This window comes from Marmota marmota, unplaced genomic scaffold (genome assembly GCF_001458135.2).
Source record: "Marmota marmota marmota unplaced genomic scaffold, marMar, whole genome shotgun sequence".
Lineage (NCBI taxonomy): Eukaryota > Metazoa > Chordata > Mammalia > Rodentia > Sciuridae > Marmota > Marmota marmota.
Genome location: NW_026000108.1, coordinates 11,095,334 through 11,122,893, shown reverse-complemented (window position 1 = coordinate 11,122,893; position 27,560 = coordinate 11,095,334). Strand labels below are relative to the sequence as shown.

Sequence of the window (27,560 nt, the reverse complement as noted above, 5' to 3'; positions counted from 1 at the left end):
TTAGCCTCAGGGAGACTTTGTGCAATCGCAGTCCTCTGGCCTGGTATCTGAGAGAGGCAGTCAGACAGAGTAGCTCCAGTTCCAGAGCTGGGTTCCGCAGGGTTGGCTCCTGCTCCCAGGATACCTCCCCCTGCACCCCAGGTTCAGAGTGGACCTGCTTACTCCACACAGCCTGGAGGGGCTAGCAGACACCATAGAGAAAGGGCCACCAGTTGCAGGAAGGAGCGGGGGCTCTATAAAAAAGCAAGACCCCCTGACTCCCCTGGGCAATCAGCTTTGGCCCTAACTTCTCTCCGAAGAAGCTTGCTATCTCTGTTCTGTCTCTTTCTTAAATAAAATTCGCTTTCTACGCTTGCCTCAGTGTTTCTGGGGTGTTTAATCTTCAACACCAGGGGAATGAGGACCCAATTTTGATTTCCAAGACCAGTATCACTTTAATCCAGTGAAATTCTGATAGAAGTCTAATCTACAGGACAGACCAAAGCTTGGTTGAGAGGAAGGCAGCCTGTCTGGCAGGTCTGCCTTAGGCTCCCTCCTGCCCCTGTGCAGCCTGTGGGTGCCGTGGAATAACTGCTTGGGTTCCCCAGTCCCTATCCCTTTTCCTGCAGCCTAATCTTTAAACACCTGCTCAGGTGTCTTCTCTGTATCGAATGGAAGCTCATTCCTGGGGTATGACTGTGGGCGGCATGGTGGGCAGGAGGCCCAACAGGAGAGGGGAGCTGGAGCCTTGGCTTGCTCACCAATCCCTATTTGCTTCCTTAGCATGTCCTTCACTGTCCGGCCTCAGTTGTCTTGTATCATTCGTTTCTGGCCCAGCCCTATGAGAATTTGAAAATGTAGGAAAATGAAACGGGAGGACAAATGCAATTTTGTATGACATTTCATGCTCTGCTCATGGGAAACAGAGGGGTTTCCTATACTAAGTACTTTTGGATTAGGTTGACTTCTAGACTCATTTAAAAAAATATTATGCAAATGTGGACTTATCAAAAGGTAAGTTTTTTGCAAATAATAATTAGCAATTTGAACATAACATTTTATTAGTGATTGTTAATGAGCTGCCTTTTGTTTGCTGGTAAATAAATATTAAGGTATATCATGAGAAATTATGAAACCTTTAGAATAGCAACCCTTTAATTCTGCCACTGGCCAAACAGTGAATCAAAAATATTTGCTTCTTTGCTTTCAATTAATGAGTCAAAGGCTCATTAATTCAATTATTTACCTACATTAAAAAATAAGAACAAAACCATAGAATACTATACATAGAAGTAATAATTTGTAAGCATAGATAAACCTATTTTTTCTAAATATGCATTTTATATTTTTCCTGAAAAAAATAATTTTGCTATTTTGTGGCTCTTTTCCCCCAGACTCCATCAGAAAATTTATACGGAACAAATTTGAAGTCTCAGCTGTTTATGATGAGGTAATTTTTTATTGATGTGTTTGTTATTAAAAATAACATGTATGAGAAAAATCTTGGCTGAGTTGCAAATAGATCTTCAAATAGCCATTATTTAATCAGTAATTTCAGTATCCTTTGTTATCGGCCATTGAACAACCTTATCGATCCCATTTGAATGACAGCAGAAATTTTGAAAGTAGCATTTGAAGAAAATCTTTCAAACTGTATGTTGTTAAGAAGTTAAAATTTCCCCCAAAGAAATATTAACATTTTTTAGCAAAGGGATAAGAGTAGACTTGTTTGAAAATCTCTACAATTGGTGACAGATTGCTTCATTTTAGAAGACAACCGGTTAGAAAGTAGCTTCACCTCCATAAGTGACCTTCAGAGAACAGGGAGAGTTGGTTCTGTCCAGAAGCTCCTCCAAGAGGGATTGACTTTGGGGTGGAAAGGATAAGAGGTCAAGAGCAGGTGGGAGGTGTCTCTGTCGTATCCCAGACTGGGAACCACGTGAGCCAAGGGTCAGGTATGAAGGAAGCAGGTAGGTTGACCAGAGAGAAAGGAAGGTGAGTCAGGACCCCATCAGCAGGCGAGTGGACAGAATCTCAGAAAGTACCTCTCTGCTTGACACTCACGGTGCTGCGGATTCACTGGTTTGGTTTTGTGACTGACACCTAAATGGAAGAATGTTCGTTCTTTTGATCTTGGTTTGTTATGAGAGTAGGTTTTCTGGCAAACCCACAGACAAATAATTGCTGCCTTGTATGGAGAACAATAAAAATTAGTTGAGTCTGTTGGTCACTTTCTCGGTCCTTAGCAAGGTAAGCAAGGCATGTGGCCCTGTTCTCTGCTAGAGTAGCTGAGGTCCTTGAGTTCCAGTAAGCAGAGGTCCTGGTGGACATTCTTTACTGACTAGTGCCACAAATCTCAGTGCTAGTGTTTGAGTGGGGGCAGTTAACACTTGCCCAGTGGACAGTGACCTCAGGTGCTATAGTTATAAATGACCTCATCATATTCTCAATTTGCAATAAAATGCTACTCAAGAGAAAAGTGAATATAGAAGTCAAAGAGAAAACCTTCTCTAAATGTCATTTATATCTGATGGCAGGAAAGCCTAAGATGGCGGAGGAGCCTTACTCCTTCCTGGATGCAGCTCACTGCGAAAGCATTTTACCCTTCAGTGCCACTGCACTGACCATTCCAGGATTCTTAACTGGACAGCTCCTTCATGCTCAGCTTAGTATTAAATTGGGAGCTGCTCTGCCCTCGGGGATACTGATAAAAACCGATGAGGGAGGGGGGTAGAGAGAGGATACAGACCTGAGCCCACTTGAATGAACTGAATCGTTCCCTTAAGGTGGAATTGGATCACACTTTCTACGGTTATCCAGGGAGAAGGGATTTAATTAAGCAAAGACACCAAAGAAGTCAGGGCATCTTGGGAGGGCTGGGTTTAGTCAGGTAACTGCTGCATTTGATAAGTTGTCCCCAGTGCCCCCTGAGTCAAGGAGTGAAGAACAGGGAGGGGCAGGGAACACCTACTGGGATGTGGGGAAGGGTTCCAATGAGCCACCTGCCCAGGGGGTAACAACTGCATACTGTAGAAGAGCCCTGGGAACCTGCAAAACATCAGCCTCCAGGTTACCTGGGGAAGGAAGGGCCAGGGAGCTGAAGTTTCTATATACCAAGACCAAGCTGCGCTGCCTAAGGGCTGCTTAAGTGTGGAGGACAGCGTTCACTTCTGAGTACTTCTGACCTTCTGTGGTTCTGGAGAAAGCCCTCAAGCAGAATTAACGATGCCGGTAGTTAGAAGTCTGAGGAGGCACACCAGGATGGTAGAGGCCCGAGGGCATGGGCAGGCACCGAGGATGACTTCACTGGGTCCACATAGCACAGGCACACAGGTAAGGACTGTCCAGGTGAGTGGTCCTGGGGTCGAGCCTCCCTGGTCTCCTTCTCCTGGCTCTGTGCTGCATCTTTGGGTCCCTTGATGGCCAAGGACCTGGGCAGCTGAGTCAGTGATCTCTGTTTGGGGTTCTTCAGCGGACTTTCTTCCTAAGGAGATTCAAAAGCTGTCACAAGTGTAGACCTTTTGTTCCAAGGAGTGAGTGACCCTTGGACCCCTTCTCTTTCGTGACATTTTTTTTTTTTACCCAGGCTTTTTCTCTCTTTTAGTTATTACAGTGTAGTTGCTCAATTTATATTTATGGAGTTCCAGTTAGGATCAGTGCATGGTAGGGGTTCAAACATGCCAGAGTATGGCTCTTCCTCCAAGAATTCAGAGTTGGCGAAAGAGAGGCCAAGAAACAGACAAGTGCTTGGATGATATGGGCTGACTTGCATCCAGAATTCTCACTTTCACGTCGTCTTATTCAGGAGCTCAGAACGTGACTATATTTGGACAAAGGATTTTCAAAGAGGTAATTACTGAAATGAGGGTTAGGGTGGCCCTCATCCATTATGACTGGTGTCCTTATAAGAAGGGAAAGCAAGGACACAGTTAGGCAGAGAAAAGCACGTGATGCTCCAGCCGGAAGGTGAGCGCCCTCAAGCCATACAGGAGAGAGGCAGCACAGAAACCAGTCCTGCCGGCACCTTGACATGGCATTCTGCAGCTTCTAGAACTGCGGGGGGGGGGGGCATGAGTGTCCACTGTGGAAGCCACCGTGTCTGTGGTGCTCTGTCATGGCAGCTGTGCAGACTGAGACCCTGGGTAACTGGCCCGCGAGATGGAGGGGGATGTGTACCCCGTGATCAGGGCCAGGGTGTTCAGAGAGGGACCCTGCCCTGGGGAAACCAGGGAGGACTCCGTGTGCAGCTGGCCTTTAAGACTGACTGAAAGGCCAGGAGAGTGAGAAGTAAAGTCTTACATCCACCAAAAACACTTGGCTGGAAGCACCAGGCCACTCAACAGCTTCTGAAAGCCTGTTCTTACACTAGCTCACCATCTTCCCTGTGAAAGTAGGAGCCGCCATCTCTGGCTGTCTGTGCCAGGCTCTGGGTTATGAGCATTGCCTTGTTTCTAACTCTCACAAGGACAGCCTTCCAAGGAGCAAGCAGTTGTGCCATTGTAAAGGCAGAAGAAGTCCTGTACTCAGAGAGGCCAAGGGAACTCGCCCAAGGTCACCCAGTGGCTGAGTGAGGAAGCTGGGATTTGCACCCAGACCATTTCTGACTCTGAAAGGACACATAGCATCAATGAAGGTGAGCCTTGTTCCAAGCCACAGGACTGCTTGGAAGAAACAGGTCTTATCTGAGCTCTTTGGCTGTGTGCAGAGAGTGTCACGGACTCAGCTGTCCTTGCACATTTTCAGCCACAAATTTTTAGAGTGGGTGATTGTCCCTGGGCAGAAATGGTCACGTCCCAAGTTACCTGTTACTCCAGTGTGACTGAATCCCCAGTTTGCTGAGGAAGGAATACCGAAGGTGCTCTCAGAGAACCTGTGAGAGATTCTACAGCCAGGATGAGGCATGGGTGGAGGCAAGTCTGGGTGGTGGGTGACTAAGCTCTCCTTGCCTTTGAGTAAGTCTTAAAGGGGGATCATGGGGCTGTGATGAGAAAGGAGCAGTGAACAGATGACCTCAAAACAACTCTGATGGTCCGAGTGCCCTCAACTGGAATCACAGCATCTCCTCAGCACGTGCCGGGTCCCAGACGTACTTCCATGTGACCGATATCTGCTGATTCTTCTGGTTTTCACAAGACTCGTCTGTCCATCTGAGGTGCTGAGCCAGAGAGGACACGGGCAGCTGAAGTGTCCACCCCATTTATTGCCAGGGCCTGGGTTCATGATACAGAAGTGAGCCACACCACCCTCAGCCCTTTTCGCAGAGCTCCGGAACCCGTTCTCTTGGGGGTCAGAGCTTGGGGGTGAGCCACTTCCCAGACCCTCCACATCCTGGTTGACGGTACAAGAGGAGTACAGCATGGTGTCACTCAGTGACATGCTCCCTTGGGGTTCTGCCTAGAAGGCAACTCGAGAAGGCAAGCCTAGTACTTGTCAATTAAGAGGAAGGACATGGTTCTTAAGTGATAGAATGCCTGGCTTGGGGCATCTGGGTAGATTCCTTAAAACCACCTCCCACTGATAACCGGTAAGTATTATCCACAGTTTTCAAGGGCAACCTTTCACGGAGTCCATTCTCCTAGCAGACCCTCCCCACCTGCTGCTTGCCATCTTGGTTGTTCTGTGCATCTCTGTCAGCGGGACTCACGAATTTCCTTGTCATGGTTACTGGATTCGTTTCCACGTGGTGGTGTTTTACCTCTACTCTTATTTCTTGATCAGCTCCCTACTAGATTCAGCCGCTTCATCCTTTCCTCATTTATTTCATTTCTCACTTATTTCCTTGCCCTTTCTTTATGTTTCCTCTGGGGAAAGGTACAGGGCTTGGGATTCGTCCCTGTTGCTGTGACAAACTCACTAGCACTAACATCCTAAAAAATCACTGGACACCAATGCGGCATTTAGTAAATGTTAGGTGCTCACACAAGCAGGGTTGTGAGTTTGGATGCCACCTACTTATCTGAGGCGTAAGTGACTTAGCTCCCATTTCTGGCCCTCCCAGGGGGACAGGACACTCTGCCAATAAGAAAGCTCAGTTCCCTTGCCATGGCACATGGAGAGCACAGGGCAGGGTAGTGCACCACCAGGAATCACGGTTCAAGGCTCCTGGAGCTCAGGTGGCGCTTGAGCATCACCCTGGCAGGCATTGGTCTTAAGAATTTGAGAGTATCAGTTCACTTAACATTCATCAAGACACCTGGAATAGAAGAAGGCACAAATCACATTCCTGCCGTTTTCTCATGTAGTTCTTGCAATAGGAGCATAAGGTATGGTCTCGGCTTATTCCCATTCTGTCAGCCAGGAAACTGAAGCTCAGTGGAGTGTGGATAGCAATGTCTAGACCCCATTCTGATGTAGTTGTTCAGGGTTGGCTGGCTACTGGTATGTTTTAAATGCTCCCTAAGTGACCATAATGAGCAACTGGAGTAGAGAATCACAGACACTAAGTGGCAGAGCCAGCACTCACACTGCCACATTACACAGAAGATAAGATCTGCATGACAGCCAGCATGGAAAGAGAAACAGTGAAATGCACCCGGCTCCCCAGAGGTGTGGGCTGCCACCCTATCATGCGTATCAGGGCAGGGTGACTCTTGGGTGGAAGAAATGAACAGGAAAGAATCAGCTGATTATTGTAACTTATGGGTGGCTCTGCCCCGGCCACAGCCCAGAGTGGCCAGCCATTGTAGCCAGACTAGGGCAGGGTTCCCACACTGAACTAACTGTGAGTTCAGAATAACACTACAATCACCAGGGCTCTTATTAAAGACAATTGCTGGTCTTTCCACATGTCCTGACTCACACACTCTAGGGTAGAGCCCGGAAGTCAGTGTTTTTAACATTCACTGTGAAGTGCTTGTGGTTGGCACATTTGGGATACTGAGCCCTGAGGGTTAATAAGCCTATGGGACCAACTCGGGAAGCTGAGGAAGAAGGATTGAAAGTTTGAGGCCAGCCTGGGCAACCTAGCAAGGCCCTGTCTCAAAAATAGAATGAAAAAAGACTAGGGATGTGGCTTATGGGTAGAGTGCTCCTGGGTTTAATCCTCAGGGCCACATATACGTACAAAAAATTAAGCATAAAATCCATAATGACTTCCGTTTTCCTTCCTACACATATCACCAGAAAAGGATAGTTTTATAAATTGAGCAAATCTAGCTTAATGGAAAACTCATCGCATCTTCACTATGGGTTGGTCTATCCCCAACACTGCCAGCCCCCATCTCTGCACCATTGTTTAGGAATTGTTGGTGAACAGTATACGGTTGGGTCTCCTGTTCCTCAGTTCATCAGTTCATCAGAGTTTGACTGGGTGACTGTTAGTGCCAGGTCCTGGGCTGGGCACCTGGGAGCACACGGTGAGCATGACTGTCACAGGTCTTGCTCTCCCAGACATGAACAGGGTGTGGAGATAGCTGTATGGCAGCTGGTTCCTCTACGGAGCATCTCTGCTGCCACAGGCCAAGTGTAGGGCTCCATGGTGGTAAGTAGAGGATGTTGGGCACCCGAATGTCTTGAGGAGGCAACACCTAGACTCAGTGTTGAGTTTCATCAGGAGAAGAGCAAATGAGAATAACATTCTGGGTGAAGATGCAGCACGGGAGGGAACAGAATGAAGAAGGGCAGCACACAGGACACGTTCTGGGGACGTTTTATAGGGTGACAACAAACACCTTAAGATGGTCAAGGATGGTTGAGAAGAACAGGCACCTGAAGCCAAGATCAGATGATACAGAACCGATTGAAAAGTTTGGAATAAAAATGGCGGAATTCCATTGACCACTGTAGCCAGGAGGACACCAGCAGATTTCATTTTAGAGAGGGTGGGACTCTAGTCAGCCTCTGGTTTTCTCTTTTATGAAGATCACATGGTTAGCATGCTAAGCATTTGTGACTTTCTAATTCACTTTTTCACAAGTGACCCATACTGATTAAAAACCTTTCTCTAGGTGTGGCACACGCCTGAAATCCTAGCCGCTTGTGAGGCCGAGGCAGGAAGATCATAAGTTCAAAGCCAGCTTCTGCAATTAGCAAGGCCCTAAGCATCTTAGTGAGCCCCTATCTCAAAGTAAAAAATAAAAAGGGCTGGGGATGTGGCTCAGTGGTTAAGTGCCCCTGGGTTCAATCCCTGGTACAAAGACAAAACCAAACCAAGAAGCTTTCAGTAATCGAAATGTTAAGTTTCAGAACTTGGCTCTACTCAGAACAGTTCCTCAAATGCACACTCAGGTATTACACTTCTTTCTTATGTCGTTCTTCTGTTGCTTGATTTTCTCTGTGTGGGTTGCTAATGTTCTCGGTTGTGGTCAATCACTCACGTGACTTTTCCTGTCTGTTTTCTTGATGCCGCTGCCTCTGCTACACACAAACTCCTCAACTGCTTTGACTTCACAGCCAGAAAACATAGTCTTGATCCTGAAGGTAAAGCTCATGTCTGCTGTCGCTCGCATGTTGCTCTTTGCCTGAAGGCAGTTAAGTAGCGCTGCTTTGCTTAGAGCTTTCTGTTCTTCTTTGCTGCCTTCCCTTTGATGGTTTTTAGTTATTCATTTCATTGTTGTTTCTGCATTCATCTTTAATCTTGTCTTGAGCATAATCTAGTGCTTTAAGATCTTGGTGTATCAAAAAATAATTTGCATACTCCCAGATCTTGCCTAGCCTTTAGCCTAGGAGTCGACTTTCAAAATGATGCATTCTGAGTCTCCATACTGCCTGATTTAGCCAGCAACATTAGGAAGGTTCTACAGAAAGTACAGAATTTGTACTTGAAGCTAAATTAGTGCATTGTCAACATTTAAATATACCTTCTTCCTGGGCTTAGGTTTAGTGTCTCCTGGGATTCAGAAAGGGTTTAAAATTCCTTTCAGATTAATAAATAGAATATTTGGAATAGCAACATACGTAAGTATGTAGGAGTTTGGAGTGTCTGGGATGGTTCCTTAGTTGGCCAAAGATACTAATCTTTGAGGAAGTGTTGAAGAATCTGCTGCACATGGCTCTTCATGGCCGTGGGAAGGGGGTCAACGTGAAGCACACAAATGTAACTCATGAATGCATCAAAATTCAGCTACTTTGTTTTTCTTTTTAGCATTTTAATCTGAATATTGAAGAAGATGGTATTCAAGTGTAACATGCACCTGATTTAATACTCAAGCATTCACCCAGAGAGTGAATTACTGTTTCTTGATATGAATTCATGTAATTAGTGCATGTCATTATGTTAGGCCATGTGATTCTCTTCCCCACACAGTATGCTGATGGGGTCCGGGACTCAGGAAGTATTTGCTCCCAGGAATGTGACCCAACCCAGGTCTGGCCATTTGCTGCATCACAGATCAATTTAGTCAAGAGACAAGGTGTTGAGCCAAGGAAGGTAACTTCATTTGAAAAACAGCTGGAAGAGATGAGGGACTCTTGTCACAAGCCTGTCTTGCCAGGAAGCTGACTTGGGAGTGGCTTATAAAGGCAGTTGATGGGTGCTTCCAGACTGGCAGGTGTCTTTTCACAGGGAGTGGGCCAGGTCATGCACATGTGATCCCAAATACCTAGTCACAGGATGCTGTTTAGTTCTGCAGATCTCCAGAGCAAGGATCGTTAGGTCCTCAGGCCATTCTTGGTTAGTTTGCTGATGTTCAGCTTCTGACATGTTACAGGATGGACAGGCAAGAGGGGGTTGCTGCCCCCAGGCCTTCTTGCCTATCGCCCAATTCATGGCAACAAAAGAAAGTAGACTTTGCTTGATTATTATGGAAAACTAGGGTCAGGCGAGGTTGAATAGGAACTCAGGCAGGAGAGGGCCCTCAGCACTCAGCTGTAAGAACAGGATCTGTGTTTCCTTTATAGCTCTGCTTGGCCTCAGCATCTATTGCTGTCTAGCTTGTCTGTAGGTTGCCCACTGCCAACTGCAATTTTCTGCCATTCTTAAGAAATGTAGGTATATGCATGAATTGGAGCAGGTCAAGTTTCATTCATTTTCATTTTTCTTGGAATAAAGCCAGTGTGATAATGAAAATATAGTTATTCCTATGATTGCATCTAGAAGTTGTACTTGTTCCTGGGAACTTGGGACCAGTCTTAGACATGGACTGCCAAGCCCAGTACTTCCGTGGGCTATGCCTCATGTGTGTGGCATGGGAAGTGTTATTAAGTGTCCACGCTGTGCCTGCTACTCAATCAGGCACCTTTCCTCTAGTCATACACCACAATGTATGGATGGAAAACTAAGTGGACTGTATTTTACCATCAGGCTCAGAAAGCCTGGGCCTTTGTTCTAAATCTAGATCTATTCCAGATTCTTTTGAAACCATGAATTTGTCACTAACTGATTCAATCCAGACCGCCTCAAATCTTTGATAACTTTGTGTGTCCTACCTATATAGATGATTCACTGTGCAGGTATTCTGGCCAAGACTTATCAAACTATTTACAAGCAAACAAAATACATTTGGGATTAAAATTAGACCATTTGCCCACATCATGCACAAACACAAAAATGGGAAGTTATACTCCATGTATGTATAATATCTGAAAATACATTCCACTGCCATGTATAATTAAAAAGAACAAATTTTTAAAAAGTGAAAAAAAAAATTAAACCATTCACTACTTGACCCTGGTTTGGACACCTTCCTGGGAATCGAAAGGAAGATAGTAATGGCTTGTTCCCGTATTCTAATAACTTAATTCTGTTTCAGAAGGGAGTTTCAAATGGAAAACTATGCACATTAAGGTTCAACTCGTGATAGTGAATAGGTAAAAAAAAAATGAATTGTGTCCACTCGGGGATGTTCCACTTTCTATTTTGTGTGACTGTTTGTGTTGTTTCTTTTGTTTGAATTGCAGATCGCCCACTATGAGATCGGCGTTATCCTGTGCGTTATCCTGGGAGTGTTATTTATCATTCTGCTACCTGTGGTGGGTTGTATCTTTGCCATATGTCGTTGCTGTAACAAATGTGGTGGGAAAATGCACCAGCGTCCGAAGGAGAATGCGCCCTTCCAGAGGAGGTGCCTTGCAATCTCCCTCCTGGTGATTTGCGTGCTCGTAAGGCAAGTAGCATCGTGGATGACAGCTGATTGGTTTTAGGGTGATGAGCCGTGTCCCCTGTTTTAACTGTTAAGCCCAGGAGTTTAAAACAGAACCATGACAGCAATAACAAAACAGGAAAGGGAGAATGGAGGTGCTCATCCAAGACATTCAAAAAGGTGTCACCGTTCCTGGATCATTAAGCTCAGGGAGGAAGCTGCCCTAACCTGACTGAGGAGCCTGCCCTGTGGCATTTTTCCCATTTGTGGCTATGCTGGAGAATGCAGAGACCGTCCACTCCCTAGCAGCTTCCTCCTCTGAGACAGCTGTGCAGGGGTCAGCCAGCCTGCTGAAAGGCAAAGGCCACATTTGCTAGTTGATTTTGTAGTTAATTCCAAAAGGAATCTCGCTGGACAAGGGCAGTCCCCACATTTGGAAATTCGAGAACAGCGTAGAATACACTTAACTTTCTACTAATTTCTAAACCCATTTTTCTTGAATTTGTTGTTCATCTGCTGCCCTCTTTTGAAGTCTGCAACACATTTCATTATTTAGGATGTTTCTGCTGCAGTTTTTGCTGCTACCAGAAGTTTTCCAATTGACAGGCAGATCAGAATTACATTGCTCCTAAGATGAGGATGTTTTGTTGAGTCCACGTCAATTCCTCCGCTGAGGAATGTGCACATGGCACTGGTCCCCTTGTGACTTTTGGTTATAGTGCCGCCTTTCCTCATTTATTCAACCAGTGTTTCACATGGCAACCGAGGTGAAGGTCCCACGACATGACAATCGGCATTCTTGTCTTTCTCCACACACCACATTTGCACAGCGTCCATAGGTAAGATATTTCAAGTTCCATTAAGTAGGTGATGATTGTGTGTTTAAGCCCAAAGCAGTAATTCCTACTAGTTGAAGTTCTAGCTGCAAACCCAAGAGCAAAAATCATTAAGTGTGGCCATCAGTAAGGGTCTGGTTAGATGTGTGTTCTGGGGGTGACCGTTCATCTATCTTGGAATCGAGGATACTCATTCAAAGAACTGGGTGGCTCCAAGAGAGATGCAGGGAAAACTGCAACCCTGTGTGCATGGTCACGTGGCAACTATGATGTGAACAGAAAGGAGGGAGACACAAACGCTTGGTTATGATTGCACAGAATGTATAGGAAAGGCTGGTGAGGGACCAGCCCCAGTGGTTACTTTTGGAAAGGAAATTGGGGGGCAATTGGGCGGAAGGAGGGAACCGTTGTTGCTGCAGCTGGGCTGCCTGACTCTTCTGAATTGTTGTACCAGGTTCGGGTACTACCTATTGAGCCAATTAAACTTGAGCAACGGAAAATTCCAGCAAAAACCAGTGCGTTACCACTTGTTCCAGGGCAATTATTATTTAAATAGCAAAGACATAATTTTGCTGAAAAAAGTGGAATGATAGACTTTTACCATACATGTGTTTAAAAGGATCCAAGTGAATGTGTTAGTTACTTCATGTGCTGTTGGCTAACCGGGAGTCTTTGTGTGTCTCTAGGAGCTTGCGCTCTGACAGGTCTTTGGGCATTTATCTTCTGTGCCTGTCTCTTGTCTTTATCTCCCTTTTCTGTCTGTCTTTTTTGTCTTGGCCTCTCTGTCTGTCTGTGTCTTTTTCTGTCTCCCTCTTAAAGTAATTCAAATTGGTTTCTTCACACTGGATTCTGGAAGGCAGATTAGAATCTGGTTGATGGCATTTCCAGATGTCTCTTTCTCTCTCTGCTGTGCCTTTGAAGTATTCTTAGGAATGCACAGAACCATCCCCCTGCAGAAGTTAGTGACCTCCCTTGAGTGCTAGAAAAATGTCACTTACAGCCCAAAGACTGGTAGATTCATCAGGGGCCCTGTGCATTTTCCAGAAGGGGAAGACCTACCTGGTCATTTGTCCAAAGATTGGGCAGCAATGTTTTTCCTTATCCACTTACTCACCCTAGATATTAAGATGAGGCTCAGGTCTCAGTGTCCTTTGAAAAGGCTGCCTTTAGAGTTTCTTGTTAGAGTCATTACTTATTTAACAGGTTAATAGTTTTCATGCCATAATTTCAGGAAAAATTTTTTATTGTATGTATTATACTTTATTTTATATTTACCTGAATAAATGTTTACATATGTAAATCCATAATATAAATAATAATGGGCTTTCATTTTTTTAATGAAGCATGTGGTATGTATTTAATTCTTTTTAAATTGGACTTCTATTTGCATTTCATATAATTCCTAGTTCATGCTGAACTGATTATTTACATTATATTTAAAATACCAAAATATATAAACAATCAAGCTACAAAGCTAAATATAAAGTTGGCTTTCATTTTACATAAAATGAATGTTACAACTATTTTTTTTATTCTTAAGATTTAGACTAATCAAACAAATTTAGATAACTGTTTTCTTTTAAGTTGGGAGAATCTTTTTAAAAACACATTCCATGCTTCTATTGCCTCCTATACATACAGTTAAAAAATTTTCTCCACCCAGGTGAAAACTAAATTTGAAAAATAATAATTTTAGATTTTAACATAATTAAACCAAAGTTGATCAACTGTTTGAGGTGGTAACAAATTTAAAACTAATTTGACTTCATATAGTGTATTGAATTTATACACACACACACACACACACACACACACACACACACACACATATATATATATATGTATAAACTATATGTAGGTCTTAATGAGAATAGTATAAGTTTTTTTTTCCCTTTGTATTTACTTTACATTGAGACAAGAAGTTTAAACTTTGCCTTGAACTTTTCAATTTACTGTTGCTATTTTTATGTCTTCCTTGAGAAACCCCTACTCGCTAGCAAGTGTCTTAAACATCGTGAGTCATATGATAGCTAAATAATGTTTGCAAGTAATCAAAGCTAACCAAGAAGATTAAAGAGTGGGGAAAAGTGAAGATTTCTTTGTTTCTGATTAGATGAAAGGGAGAAGAAGGCACATCACCAAAAATAAGAGGGGACAGACGTCAACTAAATTAGAAAGCAGAGAATGAAACGTGTTAGTGGATTTTTTTCTTACTGTTGGGTCTCTGGCTTACACAGCACAAACTGCCTGCTAATCTTTGGTACGATGTTTTAAAAACCTCTCACAAACCCAGAGCAGTCCAGTTGCCTTTCATTGGGCTCAATTCCATTGAGTGATTCTAAATCTGACAATTAATTGAAAGTAGTTTTCAAATTAGCTTTGACTACTCTTATTTTTTTATTCATCCCTTTTTATTTCAAAAATTTTCATTTTATTTATTTTTTTTGAGAAAGCCATGGGTTTGAGAAAACATTTGTTGGGGAACAAAGGTTCCCCAGTAAGTGTGGAGCACATCCTGGCCCATTGTTTGCTCGAGCCTTCCCCAGGCAGTTGGAGCATGAGAGTCTGTGGATCTTCTGTGGTCTGCCCCACCATTAGCTGGAGGGTGAATTTCCACCAGTCATGTGGACGGGTCAGCAAATGTGTCCAACTCCTGGGAGAGCCCAGTGTCTGCTCCTCCTTTCTTTTGAACTTTTCATCATTGCATTTTTTTCAAAATTTCAAGAAGACTATAAAAGAAAAAAGAAGGAACAGCCAGCCATACCTTGATTTCTTCCATGTATTTCAAAATTGCTGAGTCTGATAATTCAGCTTTGCTAGCGATGACCCTGGTGAATTGAATCCCAGTCATCCTCAGGAAGCTAGCTGTCAATTCCTGTCTTGGAGGTCACAAGATTCCAGAACAACAACAACAAACTGAACTATAGCATTCCTGAAAATCATGAGACTTTCATAATGAGAAGGCGAGGTCTGATTATTTAACAATTATGTTAAAAAAATAAGAGATCACTTACAGTCTAAACACATGTACTTGACTTTCATTGGATGATTCCATTAAGTCAGTAGAAATAGTTAAGGAAAAAATTGCTACAAATTTTAATGCTTTAAGTATTTGTAAGTATTTTAAGTTGAGTGTATATGTAAGTAAATTGTTTTTTTCATAACACAATATAGAAAATAAAGTGCTAATATGCCAAGAAAATAAAAATTCCTACCTTCTGGCTAAAATTTTTGAGATATTTTGTTGTACTTCACAAAAGCACATGCTTTTGATGACTTAAAGACGTTTATGTCAAGTGCCAGAGAACAGATATTCACTGACGTTTTATTTTTTGGTGCTAGGCATATTGCTGTCATTATCCTCGTCTCCTAATAACTGACCAGTGGTTGCTAAAAATACAAAGACATTACATATGTGACTTTTTAAAAAAATGTATTGAACAGTAAGTAGTGAGTATCTAAACCACCCCCAACAAAGAACATCACTTCTTTATTTTCTATTTTGTTTGCATATAAAGGTTTAAGTTAGAAACTGCAAATGAAGATCCTCAGTGGGTCTGCACAGTACTTAATGTTTTTTAGGATTAGTTGTTAATACTTAAAAATTGGAGATTTTACCTAAGAATCTACCTTTGCAGATGTTTGTGGACAATGGAAAGGTCTGGGCACACTGGTCTGCCATCATGATGGCTCTTGGTGACACCCTCCACTATGGTGGCACATGTGAGAACTACAGTGCAACTACCCCACCCCACCTTTGTTCTCCTGGCTCCATAGCCCCTGGACCCACGTGTCCCTCTTGCTTCAGTCTGCCCCTTGCAGGCTACTGGACTTGTCATCCTTAAAAATATAATCTTTACACCATGTGGGGATCTGAGAATCAACTTTGCAAGTTGCTGAATTCTGTTGCAGACTTCTGTTGATTACTGTTTTTTTTTTTTTTAAAAGAAAAAGATTATCAGTGTGTTTATTTCAGTTGGATCCATTACTGGTTACCAAAAATGAGGGTCTTCATTAATATGTAGCATTGAAATGTAGAGTTGTATTGAAATATATAGCAGCTCATTTTTCTTACTGATGCTTTTGTGAGCAAAGACATGTATTCAGTAAAGGAATGATGTTTGTGCATTGGACTCTCCAAACGTGGTTAATCTTCTCATTGAAACCAAAGTCCAGTCCTTAAACACGCCTTTAGCAAGATTGCACTGTGCACAACTGAGAGAGAAGCACTTTCCAGCTCCTTTTAGGGAAATTAAGGAGGTAGAAATGAAGACAGAGTAAGCAGTGAGAAATACCCGCCCCAGAATCGAAGGGAGAACCACCCCCCCTTAGAGTTTAAGGCAAGGAGGTTCTCTTCTTGTTGAGGAGGGGTGGCAGGGTCAGCAAGGGTCAAGTGGAAGTGGACTTGCAAGTTCACTTTGACTCCCTGCATGACCAAACGGGTCTGGAATAGCCAGGGTAATCTGAACATGCTGGAGAAAGTAAGGGTCCCCACTGTGAATATCAGGTATATTCGGGGATGGTTCTGACTCATCTGGCATAAAACGTTTGAACTTGGCATGGTAAACGAAGCTTTCCAGTCTCATTGCTATAACTCAAAATTTGGTTTTGTGTTTTTCCTCTGCACACAACTCTGAAATCCCATTTTGGGTCATTTGGCCTTATTTGGCACGAGGGCATCATTTCGTAACTGTGATTGCCACAGTCTAGCTTCTGCCTCGTCAATACCAGTGCAGATGTAGGGTGGACAATAGTGGATTGTTCGGCAGTCATTCCAAATGGCACAGAGTTTTGTTGACATTCATGTTTTAAGGTCACATCAGAAAGATCCCCAACATAAAAACCATCTTGGAGAACGTGGAGGCAGCCGGAAGCCCTCTCCCTTGCCACTTGAGCGTTTATCCAGTTTAAGCTAGACAGGGTCTAAACGCATCCTTTCAGCTGTGAAGTACTCACTGAGAAACACAGAAGAAAAGTGACTTTCTCATACTTGGTGGCAGTAGAGGGACCAGGACACACATCTTGTTCTGCTCCTGCACTCCTTCTGCTGCAGCTTGTTACCTCTAAGAAACCTCACTCAGGGCGTGTCACTTAGAGATTGGAGCAGGTGCAATATTGCCATGGGGAGTGGGTTCTGAGGGAGACCAGCAGGGAGCCACTGATGCTCTAAGTCCTCATTTACCCAGGACTCAGAAGTTATCTGGGGACATGGACTTTTTTCAGTGCAAAAACTAGGACCCTTGGTTACCTTGCCTACAAATATATGTAAAGTCCACAAAATTGCATATTATGAAGAGGCAGTGCGTTGGTTTTCTGCATTCCCCCCTGCCCAAAGTTTTCCTAATATATGCAGAACTTTCTTTTAAAGATATATCCACACTTTCTGTTGTAACCATTTTAAAAATTTTATATTTGTTTTAATTACTTGCACATGATAGTAGAATGCATTTATGCACTTTGATATGTCATACATAGATGAGATATAATTTCTCATTTTTCTGAGTGTACATGTTGCAGAATCATATTGGTCATGCAGTCATATATATACATACAGTAATAATGTCTGTTTCATTCTACTATCTTTCCTATCCCCTCCCCTCCCCTCCCATCACTTCCCTCTACCTAATCTAAAGTAACACTATTCTTCTCTAGTGTCTCCCACCTTATTGTGAATTAGCATCCGCATACTAGAGAAAACATTTGGCCTTTGGTTTTGTGGGATTGGCTTATTTCGCTTAGCACGATATTCTCCAACTCCCACCATTTAAATGCCATAATTTCACTCTTCTTTAAAGCTGAGTAATATTCCACTGAGTATATATACCACATTTTCTTTATCCATTCATCTATTGAGGGATACCTAGTTTGGTTCCATAGTTTAGCTAATGTGAATTGAGTTGCTATAAATATTGATGTGGCTGTGTCACTATAGTATGCTGATTTTAAGTCCTTTGTATATCAACCAAGGAGTAGGATAGCTGGGTCAAATGGTGGTTCCATTCCCAATTTTCTGAGGAATCTCCATATTGCTTTCCAAGTGGTTGCACCAATTTGAAGTCCCACCAGCAGTGTATGAGTGTACCTTTTTCCCCACATCCTCGTCAACTTTATTGTTTTCTGTATTCTTGATGATTGCCATTCTGACAGAGTGAGATGAAATCTTATGAGTAGTTTTGATTTGAATTTCTCTAATTGCTAGAGATGTTGAACACATTTTCATATATTTGTTGATCATTGTATTTCTATTTCTGTGGCGTGTCCAGCTCCTTAGCCCATTTATTGATTGGGTCATTTTTTTTTTTTTGGTGTTAAGTTTTTTGAGTTCTTTATATATCCTAGAGATCAATGCTTTATTGGAGGTGCATGAGGTAAAGATTTTCTCCCAATCTGTAGGCTCTCTCCTCACGTTATTGTTTCCTTTGCTGAGAAGAAGCTATTTAATTCGAATCCATCCCATTTATTGATTCTTGATTTTACTTCCTGTGCTTTAGGAATCTTGTTAAGGAAGTCAACTGGAAATCCAAATGTAGCAAAATGAAATTAAACCTCTCTCACCCTGCACAAAAATCAACTCAAAGTGGATCAAACACTTAGACACTAGAACAGAGACCCTGAAACTAATAGAAGACAAAATAGGCCCAAATCTTCACCAGGTCAGCTTAGGATCTGACTTCCTTAACAAGACTCCTAAAGCGCAAGAAGTAACCGTTTTATTGAGGCTTCTCCAGGTGACACCTGTGCTGTGCTTAGCTAATGTGGTTCCACGCTGCCATCCAGTGGACAAGTTCAACAGGGCCTCAGCTATTCGTACTTTCAAATTTAACACTAACGCTGCAGGCAGAAGCCATTTGTCAAATTAGTTTAAATCAAAAGATTGTTAGTAACTCATCAACATGAAGGACGTTTACAATGATTAAGTAAGGGCATTTTAGATGGCTTGAAAAAGTGCATTTTTGTGCAGTCTTTCCTGCCAGATGCCTTTTCATATAGTATTTTCCCATATTTTTTATTGGTGCCTTGTAATTATACAAAATAGAGGGATCCATTGTTACATATTCATACAGGCACCCAATAGAACAGTCCCAGATAGCATTTTTGAAGCTTTTTATGAAGTGTATTTTATGTGGAGAAAAGTGTCATCTTCCTTCCCCGTGAATTCCCGAGATGGCAATACCACGGACAGAAGGCTGCCCTTAGCTGCTGGCCAGCGTGAAGTCGCTGACCTCCTAGCATCGTGGAGCTGCTTGTTTTTCCTCCTTGATGGAAATGAGATAGCACAGGAGGGCCTCTGTGTCGACTTCTGATGTAGCATTTCAATGCCAAAGTAGCATTTCCCCCCAACTTGGACAAGACAGAGACTAAAAGAAAAATGAGAGAACCTTCACACGCTAGAAGGCCAAGTCACGCTTGTCATCTTGATCCTTTCCCTAGAGGCTTCTTGGGGGCCTGAGGCGGCAGCGAGTCTGTGGGCAGGGAGGACGAACACACGTGTCCCCTGGAGAGGACTGGGACCGATCGTGCACACTGCCTTATAGATTTCCTGCTTCCTTCACAACTTGGGTGGACACTCTCTCCATTTCTAGGAGTCCTCTTGAATGGAGTACTTTATATTAAATGGAGATTGGTCTCTCTTTTTTTGGGGGGGGGTCTGAGTCATGTGTGGCCTCGTTTGGTGGTGGGTCTGCCATGGGGTCTCAGTGGGAAGCCTGGAGCAGCCGAAGGCAAGGGGAAGAAACAGGCCCTGCTGCAGGGGACCAGGGGGCCACTACTCTTGCTTTTTCCCTTTTCCTGCAGCATCGGAATCATCTACGGCTTCGAGGCCAACCACCACGTGAGACACCGCATCAGAAGGTCTCAGAAGCTGATAGACAGCAACTTGAAAGACCTGCGAACCCTTGTGAATGAAGCGCCACAGGTACAGCCACAAGCTACACATCGCGGGCGCTTTGTATTCTGGGCTTCTCGGAGTTTCTGGGTGTAACTGGGACCTCACTGCACTTTCCAGGACCCCAGAGGATCTGTGTAGATGGGAGTTGCCTTTTTAAAAATGGGTTTCTATTATTGCATTAGAATTCTACACAGGACTGGGGTTCATAGTGACATAGTGATGGGGCACGGGGCTGCTATTTCTTTTCACGTGGTAGATGAAGAAATCAAGGTGCAGCAAGTATTTTTCAAAAGAGTCCAAAAGCATAATTTCCGAAATGGTATTTTAATGTAACGAAATTATAGAATTGCTTACAATTTGAAAGTTCTCATGATTATTTTTAAGAAAGAAAGGTCTCGGATGTCCTCATCCTTTCTTCTTGGCAGTATGGTTGACTCCTGATAGTTTGCGTGGTTATTCTGATGACGAAAGCCTTTTGCTGTATAAACACCCATTTGTTAACATCCATGCAGGTGTGTCCCCTTCCTTGGGGAGGGTACACACACTGTCTTTCTCTCACATGCACACTCACACATTCATGCATTGTTTCTGGAGAAGGGGAATGGAGTGGGGGCAAGGACCCTTTTTCCTGTGTCCCAAGAGCATGCTGATGTATTGTTATTTGGAACGTTGTTTGGAAAAGCGTCTGGGCAGGAGCCCTCCTGCATCTGTGGTGCTGTGGGTACCCACATCAGGAGGAGGAGCCCACCCACAGAGCCGCTGGAAGAGCCCACCAGGCCCCCGGGGGTCCCCTCACAGTTTATTCTATCTTAAAATATAAGTATGTGCTAGTTTCTTAAAAAGTGGCTGGAAATGAAAGAGAAACAAATGCAGCCATTTGAAAATATTGAGAAATTGACTTTATCTTTAGTTTTATAGCCTGGATGCAGATGCCAGTGTTTTATTTGTCCGACCCTGTGAGTAAAATTCACAGCATTCTTTTACCTGACATTGTAAAGAGTCCAAGGAAAAAACCTTTTTCTTAAACAGCTGGCAAAGTGGGACAGCAGTGCAGGCTACTAAAGTTTGGGATGGCTCTCATCATCTTAAATGGACAGTAAATTGTTGGGACTTTCAGGGAAACTTATCTGATTTGGAATAATGATGAGCTGAATGAAGTCTAAAAAAAAAAAAAAAAAAAAAACTGGGCAGAGAATGTGAACGTGCAGTGGATAAAAGAAACACAACTGGCCCCGCACAGAATAAGACGTTTGATCTTCCTCTAGTAATTGGAGGAATGAAAACTGAGACGATGACGCACATTTTCATTGAGCTGATTGGCAATCATTGTTGAAAACTGGTAAAACACCCCCAAACCCGCCGTGGTGCCGAGGAAGTGGGGACTGGGTCTCCTGAGCCACTGTAGACAGGCAGCGAGCAGCCCCTTTGAAGGCCAGTTGGTAATTGTCACTAAATAAAATGGGTCTAATGTGGCAGAACACAAAGGGCACACGTTCTTGACAGTTCCTCAGGTCACACAGTGGATTTGTCTCCCAACCCCTGGAGTCTGGGCTGTCCCTGTGGTGTGCTTATGACCCGGGGAACACAGCGGACATGACCTTGGGCCAGTTTTGAGCTTCAGCTTCCAGAGGCCACTCAGTGTCTACTCTTTCCCTCTCGTTGCTGGTGACCCTTGGATCACCAAGCTGGTCACTCAGAAGATACGAGGCCATGTGGAAAGAGTGAGGGGCCCACCCGTCCCCAGCCATGCTAGAACTGACCGCAAGATCCAACAGCCAGTCCACAGATCATGGGACATAATAAACCAGCACAAATAATACATTCATAATGAACAAGTAAACTCAGTAAATAAATCAGTTTTAGGCTAATAAGCTGGGGAGTGTTTTTAAGAAGTTTGTCAGAAAATAAAAATATCTCCAGAACTTGTTGACAATCTCTTTCTAAAGCTTCTCTGATTCGGGTTAATTTTTGAATGATATATGTCTTTTTATTGTGACTTTGGGCTTTAGAAGGTCAGGTTTCACGTAATTTTTCTTTCCCTAGCAAATTGACTATATCGTGGACCAGTTCAACACCACCAAAGAGAAGGCCTTCTTAGATCTGGACAGTGAGTACAATCAGCATGTGTTGGTGATTATTTGCTTGTTTGGGCTCAAGAGAGGCTGTGGCTGCCACCCACAGAACATGGACTAAGAAACCAAATAGGGGGAGGTAGGAGAAAGTAGGAAAAGAATCCCCTTGTGTCACCGACAGTTTGCAATCTGTGGAAAGCCTCTGTCTTGCAGGCAGCGGGGCCTTTGGCTCTCTTATTTGGCATCCGTTGCAGGGCACTTGCATCTTGTGGTCACTGGCACTTGTTCTTCATCCCCCACGTGGGGGAGGATGTGCATCCCTGCCAGGTGCCCTGTTAAAGTGACTTCAGAAGGAGATGGGGACTGTCCTGGGGCTCACAGTGCGGCTTAGCGGTTCTCAACCAACAAGTGACGGGGGTGCCCTCTGGAGACATCTGTGGTTGGCACAGAGAGGCCAGGTGGAGGCAGTGGAGGTCCTGGCACTGTTGGTAGAGGAAGCTGCAACAGCCTACCGTGCACAGAACAGGCCCCACCCGAGTTACCCAGCCCACAATGTCAACAGGGCCACGGCGATGTGAGAATCCGGCCTGGCTGAAGAGATGGGACAGAGGTGGTTACATACAGCTCAAGGTGCTCAACTCTCTTTCCTTACCTTAGAATGTACAAATAGCAATGAACTTCAAAGATAAAACTGAGAACATTTAATTAAAAAGGAAAGAAGTTAAGAAGAAGGAGGAGGAGGAGGAGGAGGAGGAGGAGGAGGAGGAGGAGAAGCAGCTAAATTCTGTGTTCCTAGCACAGATTGTCAGTCTGTGGTGTCTAAGTTTTCACCTGGGGACGTCGATATGGGAACTTCAAATGATGTGATGAAATCTGCACACCAGGGTCAATACCTGAACAGGGTCTAGAATGGAAAATGGGACTTTTCAGCAGTAGAGGTGGAGCCTGTTCTTCAGGGCAGCTGCCCTCACTGTCCCTTCTGCTTCTTCAATCCTAGATATTCATTCGTTGCTGGGAGGTGGAATTCTCGAGAGACTAAAGCCTAAGGTGATCCCTGTTCTTGATGAGATCCAGGTCATGGCGAAAGGTAAGCACAGTGGCAAAGGTGACTGAAAATACACCAGTGGGAGTCCCTGGGTCTCACGGGGTCAATAATTCTTTCCTGAGTTTCCCTGAGAATTGGCCAGAGTGAGAGCTGCGATCTGTGGCCACACAAACAGGCCTGGCAGAAACACACCGTATAACAGTAGTCAGTATTTTATTTTATTTTTTTAAAGCTGGTACCAAAGATATTGTACTGAAGAAAAGTCATTTGAAATAATACTGGCAGAATTTGATAGGGGACCACCACTTGGTTTTGTAAATAAAGTTTTATTGCAACACAGTCATGCGCATTTTGTGGCTGCTTCTGGTCTGTGATGGCAGAATTGAGTGGTTGTAACAGAGACCTTAAGGGCCACAAAGGCTAGAATATTTACCACCTGGACTTTTATTGAAAAAGTTCATCAACGTCTATTATAGAAGATGAGTAGCCTATAGAATTTTGGGTCTTTTGCATTCTATCGATTACTCTCCCTACCTTGAAAGGACAGCTTTTGAAAACAAGGAATATACTTATGTATCTTAAAACCCATCAGGGTCAGTGGTGGGTTTTAAGATATATAAGTATATTCCTTGTTTTCAAATAAGTGAACAGATTTTAATAAACATGTTCAACTACCATGAAAAAAAAATCCTCAGGTCCTCTGAATATTGAAAAAAAAATGTCTGCTGGGTGTTTGATGGGGAAGATGATTTCATCTGTCAAATGTCTGGCCAATTCCCGAGAAAACAGGCCATCAGGAAGGGATCATATGGAAGACAATTATGCCTGTTCCCTTTGGTATTCCTTATAGTCCAGCAACTCGGCAGACTCTCTGGGACTAGGAAGGATGGCAGAATAGGCTGGGAGTCCTCTGCGGTGGGTGCCTCAGCCGCCTCCAGATGTCACCAACCTCTCCATCACCAACCATTCCCTTTCCTGGCCAGGAAATAGAGGCCCGAGAAGGAATGTGACCTCAAAGATCTATGCCTTCCCATCCCACTTCCCCTCCTTTCCTTCCTTCTTCTTTCCTTCCTTCTTCCCTCCCTGGCCCTTTCCTATCATTCCAGCCTCACTTCCCGTCTTAGACACCCATCTTTAAGTGTCCCTTCTCTTAGAATGACATCAGTCCTACCCTATCAGGGCCCCACCCTTCTGACCTTATTTCATCTTAACTCTCTCCCTGGAGACCCTGTATCCAAACACAGGAGGGTCAGGACTTTGACATATCAATTGGGGGACACTTCAGTATAGCAGTTGGGTAGCTTGGAAGGGGTGGAGTTGGGATTCACACCCCATCTGACCAAAGCCTCTGGTACCCTGACGACCCTAGATAGGATTCACAATACTGGGGAGTGCTCAGATATAGGGTGCTGCTATGCCACCTTTGGGAAGGCCACATGGGGAACCTCTGGAAGAGGAGTTGGGAGTATGGAGCTCAAGCTGGCATGGCCGTGGGACGATGCTATTTATCTCTGCACCCCAGGTCTCTGTTGTCAGTGCATTGGGTGTCAGTGTCTTAGGTCTTCCAAGATCTCCTCCAGCCAAAATTCCACAGTGGCTATGGCTGCATGGAAGTATATGGACATGCAGCCTGCCTGATGTGTCCCTTGACTTTTTGCTCAAAGTTCCAATGATTCTTTTAATATATTTTTTAGTTGTAAGTGGACACAATACCTTTATTTTATTTATATGTGGTGCTGAGGATAGAACCCAGTGTCTCACATGGGCTAGGCCAGCGCTCTGCCACTGAGCTGCAACCCCATCCCAGCTCCAATGATTTTTAGGATTTCGAATCACAGTGCTTTCTAGATAAAAGGTGATTAAAACAGATTTTATTTTTCCCTTCAGTATTTCCTGTATTATTAAAATTCTGCTGTTTTTCAAGCCAACCTAAATAAGTCAATGTTTATTTAGCCTTTGTTGTGCCAGAGCTTCTTAAAACTTGCTTACTAAACTGCTCTAGCTAAGTTTTTGCTAAAAATGCTTTGTAGCCTTATGTATTTTGTGGACTTTGAAGAGGAAAGAATCATGAAGTTGTTTTGAGTACATCATGTTTAGGCTGCAGGTCAAGAGGAAATGAGCTCTGGACTGGTGAAATGTTTATTAACTAAAATTAAGAATCTGAAATATCTTCCCCAGTTACTTCAGATACATAATGTATGGGATCTCAGTAGGCCTGGAATGACTCCCAGAGTTATAGCCCTGGAAATGTTTTATGGACATAAAAATGCTTTGAAGCTTTTGTAAAATATAAATTTATTACCTCTGAATCCTTTCTGGGACATAACAGAATATTACCCACATCCCAGAATGTCTATGGACAATGACCACACACACACATTTCCTGGCCATCAGTTTGTTTTATCCTCTGTCCGTCTTTGTTGTTGTTATTTATTTCTTGCACTAATTTATCTTAAAGTCAAAATGGAAAGGGCCTTGAGAGGTAAACCTCAGAACCTGAAGCTTGAGGTGTGCAGCATGAAGTGTCTCAGCACGCTTTTGTGCATTCAGGTGTATGTCTCCAGTGTGGGTTCTTTGTTTCTCATTTGCTGTGCTACATATTCACTGAGCCTCTACCACGAGCTGGGTACCAGGCTTCATGCTTTGTTGATAATGCTACCAGGTAGGTGGGAGGAATGAAAAACTGATACCCGGAGTGCTCTTTTATGGTCTCATCACTATAGCCTTCAATCCTGTTAAAATATGATCGCCCTGGAATCAAGAGCAAAGATGGAAGCAGACTTTAGAATTATTTTTTCAATCAGGTGAAGTGATAAAATTTGAGACCAGTGATCATGCTGCCTAATTCTGGAAGCCTCTCCAGGTCTCTGGATAAATCCTCAAAGCTCCTCCAAATGAGACCAAGTTAACATGGGTTTTCACTAACCTATCCAAGGGCTCAGCCTCACAAACCTGTCAGGACACAGTCTAGAATCACAAGAGACAGCCCAACCAGCTCCCTCATTTACAGATGAGGAAACTAAGGTACCAAGAGATGAAAGAACTTGCCAAAGATGCCATACAAGATAGAAGTAGAACCAAAAGGAGAACTTGTGCTACTTTTTGGAGAGATTCCACGGTACCATTGCGTGTGTGTGTGTGTGTGTGTGTATGTGTGTGTGTATGTCTTTAACACTTGAGTTTTATGTGGTTGCAGGAAGGTACTGCAAGCAGTTTTTAAGGGCTTTCACATTTTCCCTTGCAACACTGCACTGAAGCCTGATGCTCTGCCGTCTGTTTTGCAAGCCACAGAGCAAAGACCTGACCACAAAGACTTACCTGTTTAGAAGAAGAGTGACCTCCAGTTTAAATGTCATGACTTTTACCGCTGAGGCTTTGAGCCACTGTAAAAAACAGTTGTAATTCACATCCACAGTCTCTGGTAGGGGATTCTACCCCCCAGAGAAATCAGGAAAGCCATCATCATTTGGGACTTCCTGGTATAAGTCTGTGTCCTAGGCTGTGGGACTCCCAAAGCAATGCAGAGAGACTCACTGCTGTTGAGGAGTTTGGGTCTGATTAGGCTTCCCCACAGGTTCCCATGCTCAACATGGTGATAGTTTCAATATTTTAATAAGAATAAATTGATTTTAAGGGGTTCCAGAATCTACTTCGGGTCACACAGGTAGTAACAAAGTTCAATCTGCCTGAATCTAAAACTCTCCTCTCAACTATCTGTAGGTTATTCCAGCTGTTTGAATATTTATAACTAAAATATAAGTGTAATCTGTTTTTATATGGATTCAAACCACTTGGGATGGATTTGTTTGGACGGACCTCTTCAAGGTTGGGCAGTAATGCTGTTGTTGGCCAAGTAATGGGGCACTGAGGTGTCCCCATCACAGTCCTGTGTTGGTACTTGGCCCCAGCTTCTTGGTTGAAAGAGACCCCATACCATAGAGCTGAGCTGGTCAGAGGAGCTGGCAGAGCAGCCCAACAGTGCCCTGTGCTTCCTCTCAGACTGCCCCTTGCAGTGGTCTAAGGCCATTTACAAGTTCATCACAAGTTCCTTTAGGTCAGTCTTATAGATGGAAGGGCCTGGTGTCTCTGCTCTGAAATGGGCCGTGTTCCCGCAGCAATTAAAGAAACCAAGGTGGCCCTGGAGAACATGAACCAGAATTTTAAGAGCCTGAGGGATGGAAGCCAACAGCTCAGCAACAGCCTGTCTGCTGTGAAACAAAACATGCAGAATTCTCTGCAAGGCCCTGAGTGCCTTCTTCCACAAGTGAGTGACATCTGCAAGAACATTGAGTCGTCTCTGAGCCAGCTGGAGGGCAACCCCGAATTGAGCAAGGTGAGCTGCTGGAGCCTGCCACATCCGGACCCCGAGCTCCGGTGGGTGGGCATGGCCAAGCACCGGTATACCTGTCAGGGGCACAGTGGCATCTCATCACCACAGGGGAATGGCTACAGCAGGAGCAGAGGAATGCAATGGAGCCCCCTTCTGGGGAGTTCTTTACCATTTGGTGAAACACATCCAACTTGAAAAAAATAATAAGGGGAGCAGAACACTTTCCTATAGAAATTTAAAATATATATTTAAAACCATATACCTAATGTATTAACCCCCAAATAGAAGGCAATTCATCCATTTTCCCAAAGAGTAGATTTCCCCCCCCCCAAAAGAACTTCAGGCAACTTCAATATATAAAGTTCTGGAATGTAGAAAAAAATGGGCATGTG

General features: G+C 43.8%; 1 protein-coding gene across 4 annotated transcripts in view; it reads left to right on the top strand.

The window, feature by feature from the left end:
* Positions 1 to 27,560, top strand: part of Prom1 (prominin 1) — a 113,879-nt gene that overhangs the window by 38,431 nt on the left and 47,888 nt on the right. For all 4 annotated transcript variants that reach the window (XR_007341029.1, XR_007341030.1, XM_048784229.1 and 1 more), the window contains exons 3-8: positions 1,374 to 1,429; positions 10,816 to 11,021; positions 19,628 to 19,748; positions 21,765 to 21,828; positions 22,791 to 22,880; positions 26,954 to 27,171. Coding sequence is in view for 2 of the 4 variants with exons in the window: in XM_048784229.1 (XP_048640186.1) it covers positions 1,374 to 1,429; positions 10,816 to 11,021; positions 19,628 to 19,748; positions 21,765 to 21,828; positions 22,791 to 22,880; positions 26,954 to 27,171 (755 nt within the window). In the remaining 2 variants the exon portion in view is untranslated. The remainder of the gene's footprint in view (positions 1 to 1,373; positions 1,430 to 10,815; positions 11,022 to 19,627; positions 19,749 to 21,764; positions 21,829 to 22,790; positions 22,881 to 26,953; positions 27,172 to 27,560) is intronic.